The sequence below is a fragment of the Sapajus apella genome, unplaced genomic scaffold (genome assembly GCF_009761245.1).
Source record: "Sapajus apella isolate SASKATOON/1434 unplaced genomic scaffold, GSC_monkey_1.0 scaffold48, whole genome shotgun sequence".
Taxonomy (NCBI): domain Eukaryota; kingdom Metazoa; phylum Chordata; class Mammalia; order Primates; family Cebidae; genus Sapajus; species Sapajus apella.
In genome coordinates this window covers 8,048,815-8,054,365 of record NW_022436988.1, presented here as the reverse complement: position 1 = coordinate 8,054,365, position 5,551 = coordinate 8,048,815, and the positions used below count along the sequence as shown (strand labels likewise).

Below are 5,551 nucleotides of genomic sequence, written 5' to 3'. Positions count from 1 at the left end.
TGTTTGTTTGTTTTAGAAACAGGGTCTCACTCTGTTGCCCAGGCTGGAGTGCAGTGGCACCGTCTCAGCTCACTGCAACCTCTGCCTCCTGGGCTCAAGCGATCCTCCCAACTCAGCCTCCTGAGTAGCTGGGACTTTAGGCGCGCACCACCACACCCAGCTAATTCTTTTATTTTCTATAGAGATGGGGTTTCGCCATGTTGCCCAGGCTGGTCTTGAACTTCTGGACTCAAGGTACTCACCAGCCTAAGCCTCCCAAAGTGTTGGGATTACAGGCGTGAGCCACGAGCCCAGCCAGAACCTTGGCTTTTACCTCTGGAAATGGGCCATGGCCAGCCCGGACTTATCTGGGTAGGTGCCCTTAAAGCTACGGCCTGTGTGGGGAGGGGCAGGCACCCACCCTGCTGAAAGCCAGCAGGACGTCCAGCTGGGATGTGTTGGGCACCGAGTGGCGCAGCTTCCAGTAGACCAGGTGCTCCCAGGCGAAGACCAGCAGGGCCAGCCCCATGGCCACCAGCAGCATGTAGAAGACACCCGCCATGTTGTCAATGTCCAGCTTGCTGCTCATCACCTCGTTCTTCTCATTCTGGCAGATCCCTGAGAGCCACACGGTCTCCAGTTTCTGTGTCTCTCCTGGAGTGGGGGGCGGGGGGTACACATCTGGCTCAGGAAACTATAGCAACCCCCTAGAGCAACCCCCTCACAAAGCTCACCACAAGCCTGGAGTAAGAAGGGATCTGGGGCCAGGGCGCCACCCCCTTCTTCCTCAAGCGGACCACACAGAGATCCAGCCTGGCTGGGACAGGATTGTGGGGCAGAGAGTGGAGGGTCAGTGAGCAACGAAATAGGAAAGCCGGGTGGAGGCTGGGGTGGGCAATGCTGGCCTTTGGGTCCTCCCGCTGTGCACCCCTAGTAAAGGCTTGTGGACTGGGCAAATGTTAGCATCCATTCATTCACTCATCTTCATAAACTTATTCACCATCTACATGTCACTCATGGAGCTGGGCACATGAAGACAAAAGGCCTCGGCGCCTAAGAGACACGCATTGTGATCACTGTCATTATTATTATTTTGAGACAGTCATGCTCTGTCACCCAGGCTGAAGTGGGGTGGTGTGATCATGGTTCACTGCAGCCTGGATTTCCTAGGCTCAGGCGATCCTTCCATCTCAGCCCCGTGAGTAGCTGTGACTACAGGCATGCCACCACACCTGGCTAATTTTTGTATTTTTTGTAGAGATGGGATATCCCCACATTGTCTCAGATGATCCCGATCTCCTAGACTCAAGCAATCCTCACACCTTGGCCTCCCAAAGTTCTGGGATTACAGGTATGAGTCACCTCACCTGGCTGCTCTCATTATTATATGCTTTGAGAAATCCGATTTTTTTTTTTTTTTTTTTTGAGACAGGGTCTCACTCTGTCGCCCAAGCTGGAGTGCAGTGGCACAATCCTATAGCTCGTTGCAGCCTCAAAATCCTGGGCTCAAGGGATCCTCCTGCCTCAGCCTCTCAAGTAGCTGGGATTGTAGGTGCGTGCCACCATGCCTGGCTAATTTTTAAAATTTTTATTTATAGAGACAGGATCTTGCTGTGTTGCCCAGGTTGGTCTCAAACCCTTGGCTTCAAGTAATCCTCCTACCTCAGCCTCCCAAAGTGCTAGGGTTAGAGCCATGAGCCACCACACCCGGTCCAGACCATGTCTTATCTAACGAGGGTGGAACTCCTCTAAACTCAAAGCTCTCTCTGGGTTTGCAGACAGGCTGGGCTGGACACTCACACATGTGGGACTAGGCAGGTTCGTACTACCCCAGGTAATCTCAAGATGGCCATGGAGATACTCTACTGAGCAAAGGAGGTGCTCATCTGGGAGGGAACATGGGAGGGGCCTTAGGGCAGAAGAAAGGAGTTCAGCCACCCCACCCTGGCCCCACCATGAGGCCTGAGCCCCTTCCTTCCTTCCTGCCCTTCAGGGACTCTCCAGCCCAGTTCCTGCTCCCTCCCTCCTCTCCCTTCCTCGGGTCTGTCTCTAATTGCTCCTAGTACCTGCCCCCCTCAACTGTCCCAACCTCTCACCCCCCCAGAGACCACTCCCTGCCCACAGGCCTTGGGGACTTGATCGGTGGTGGAGATGCTGACCACCATGGGCTCCACAGCCCACCCTGGACACCCCAGCAGTAGCAGTACCCACCGTCCCCCAGGAACTGCAGGAGCGCCAAGTCTATGGCCCGCTTCCAGTGGGAGTCCTTCTGCATGGCAATGCCGTAGCCAGTGGTGGCAAAGACCTTGCCAGACCCAATGGTGACCAGCTTGCAGCCCTCGTCCTTGCCTGCCATGTAGTTGAGGACAGCAGCATCATAGATGAAGGCATCCAGCTTCCTGGGGACAGGCTGAGCCTCAGAGCTAGGGACCATATGGGAGGGGAAGGGGCACCGACACTGGGGCGTGACAGGGGTCGGAACCACATAAGCCTGCTGGGCACCCCCGGGAGGGATGAGTGGGCAGAGCATTGTCTGGTTCTCTTGGGTCCTGGGTGCAGTGAGGATCCCTCCCACCCTCCCCCACAGAGAGACCAGGGGACTGTCCTTTCCCAGAAGACACACCACCCTTTCTGCTCACCCCCTCCACGCCCCTAAGACTCAGAGACTGTCCCAGCCACCTCCTCAGACCGAGGCTGAACATTGGTCGGCACCACAGCTGTGTTCTGAGACATGTGGTGGCTTCCATTGTGCTTCAAGCTCCACTCTGCCCCAAGATCTCCTCCCTCCACCCCTCAAGAGTCTGCAGGACAGCCCAGCCCCACTGTCCCTATAGGGAGAGCTAAGGTGGCCACTGGGGAGACATGTGCATGGAGACGGTGGGTGCAGGGCCAGGACCCACCCCATCTTGAGGCTGCTGAGCGCGTCCTCCACCGAGCGCTGGTTGAACTTGACCATGTGGGTGTGCATGTCTCGGTAGTTGCTGCGGATGTTCCGCTCCGTGCTGCCGTTGGGCACCGTGCCGAAGCGGAAGGGTGGGTACTGATCGTGAGGCCTCTGAAACTGCAGGTGGAGGGCAGCAGCCTGTCATGACCCTCCTCCAGCCTTCCAGGCACCAAAGCCCAAACCCAGCCCAGAGCCGAGCCCCGCAGTGTGGACTTGCATTGTCAGAGCAGAAGGTCCTAACGGCTGTCCAGGCCACTCTCGTGTTTTCCAAATGAAAATTCTGAGGCCCGAGACAGAGAGAGACTTACCCAAGGCCTCTTGGCCGGTGGCTCTGAATCATCTCCTGCCCCAGCCCCCAGCCCCTCCTCAGCAGGCCCTGAAGCTTCTTCCTGCTCCAACCTCCAGCTCACATTCCTGGGTCTGCCCACTCACAGCCTGTCCCCACCCTCAGTGTCCCCCCACCCCCACCAGCCACAGCCCCACAACCTTCTTGTCACTGAGACCGGACACAGTGTCGATGTACTGCTCCTGGATCATGAAGGCGGCCAGGTTGGCCGTGTAGCTGGCAAGGAAGATGACAGCAAAGAAGGCCCAGACCAGAACCATGATCTTGCTGGTGGTGCCCCGGGGGTTCTCGATGGGCACTGAATTGTTGAAGACCAGCGCCCACAGCAGCCACACAGACTTGCCGATGGTGAAAGATGGGCCCCCGGACTCTGGGGGCAAGAGGGGGACACTGGGGCTCCTCCTGCCCACCATGAAAGGGCTCAGCTCAGCCCACCCGACTGCACAGCTCTGGTCTCAGCCTAGCCTTGGCGGGGACCCATCCCTGGCCATTCCCTTGCCAGGTCAAGTCAGCTCACCTGCGCATGTGTGTGTGTGTGTGTGTGTGTGTCCCCATGTGTCTGTCTCATCTGACTGGCCCCCAGCGTGTGTCATCTGAAGGCCAGGGGCCTCCCAAAGGTAGTCTCTGGAGGACCCATTGCCCCTGAGCCCAGCCTTCAGGGTGCCCTCCTCCCAGCCAGGGTGCCCTCCTCCACCAGGTGTGGCGGTGTGCACCTCCAAGCCCCGCCCTCCTCCCAGCCCCAGGTGAGGCTTACTCTTGCCTCTGGTGAGGTTCTGGTTGTAGCTGACGGGGCTGAAGTACTCGAACATGAAGACGGTGATGGCCACCACGGTGAGGCACATGACGAACATCATCACCCACACCGCAGGGCTATATGGCTCTGGGGACAGTGGGAGGCAGTCAGAGGCCTCGGTGTGTCCCCTGCCCCCAGCCCAGAAGCACTGGGTGGAGACAGGTGGGTCCACGTGGTCAAAGTAGGCACCCACCAGCTCTGCAGACCCAGCCAAGGGGAACCCTGACTCAGACCAGCAGAGCCCCAGGAGAGGTCCCCAAAAGAGGTCAGGCTCTCCAGCATCCTTGGTGTCTCCCCAACCCCAGCTTCTTTGGGACAGGTACAAGTCACCCACCCCAAGAAACGTTCCTTTGACTTCACAAACCCTGCCTGGCCCGGAGTGGCCGATCAGTGGTTCTGCCCAGAATCAGAGCCTCTGGGGCTAAGTCGTGTTGCTCATCCCACCAACATGGAAACTCACGCCCAGAGAACTGGAGACACCCACCCCAGGCCCCGGACAAGACTGTTCCTATCTCCTAGAGTAAGAAATCACTACTGCTGGCTGGGTTCTATGGCTCTCGCCTGTAAGCCCAGCGATTTGGGAGGCCGAGGCGGGCGGATCACCTGAGATCAGGAGTTCGAGACCAGTCTCACCAACATGGCGAAACCCCGTCTCTACCAAAAATACAAAAATAAGCCGAGCATGGTGGCGCATGCCTATAATCCCAGCTACGCAGGAGGCTGAGGCAGGAGAATCCTTGAACCCGGGAGGTGGCAGTTGTAGTGAGCTGAGATTGCACCACTGCACTCCAGCCTGGGTGACAGAGTGAAAGGAAAAAAGGAAGGAAGAAAGGAGGGAGGGAGGGAGGGAGGGAAAGAGAGAGGAAGGAAGGGAGGGAGGGAAAGAGAGAGGAAGGAAGGGAGGGAAGGAATGAAAGAAAGGAAGGGGAGGGAGGGAGGGAAAGAAAAAAGGGAGAGAAAGAGGAGGGAGGGAAAGAAAGAAAAGAGGAAAGAGAAAGAGGGAGGGATAAAAAGGAAGAGAAAGAAAGGGAAAGAAAAGAAAGAAGGGGAGGGAAAGGGAGAGAAAGAAAGAAAGAGAAATAAATAAATAAATCACTTTGGGAGGCTGAAGCAGGTGGATTGCTTCAGTTCAGGAATTCAGAGACCAGCCTGGGCAACACAGTGAAAGCCAGCCTCTACACAAAGTACAAAAATTAGCCAGGTGTGACAGTGAGCACCTGAGATCCCAGATACTCAAAAGGCTGAGGTGGGAGGATCACAAGCCCAGGAGTTCCAGGCTGTAGTGAGACGAGATGATACCCCTGCACTCCAGCCTGGGGGACAGAGGAAGACCCCATCTCCAAGAAACAAACAGAAAGAAGGAAGGGAGGGAGGGAGAGAGAGAGGGAGGGAGGGAGGGAGAGAGGGAGGGAAGGAGGGAGAGAGGGAGGGAAGGAGGGAGGGAGAGGGAGAGAGGGAGGGAGGGAGAGAGGGAGAGAGGGAGGGAGGG

The 5,551-nt window shown here is 57.1% G+C and overlaps 1 protein-coding gene across 4 annotated transcripts in view; it reads right to left on the bottom strand.

Moving 5' to 3' along the window:
* GRIN2C (glutamate ionotropic receptor NMDA type subunit 2C) overlaps positions 1-5,551 on the bottom strand; it is a 19,677-nt gene that overhangs the window by 1,918 nt on the left and 12,208 nt on the right. For all 4 annotated transcript variants that reach the window (XM_032241759.1, XM_032241756.1, XM_032241757.1 and 1 more), the window contains exons 8-12: positions 4,024-4,149; positions 3,410-3,639; positions 2,880-3,040; positions 2,191-2,378; positions 401-633 (exon numbers count right to left, since the gene is read on the bottom strand). In XM_032241759.1, coding sequence (XP_032097650.1) covers positions 401-633; positions 2,191-2,378; positions 2,880-3,040; positions 3,410-3,639; positions 4,024-4,149 — 938 coding nt within the window. The remainder of the gene's footprint in view (positions 1-400; positions 634-2,190; positions 2,379-2,879; positions 3,041-3,409; positions 3,640-4,023; positions 4,150-5,551) is intronic.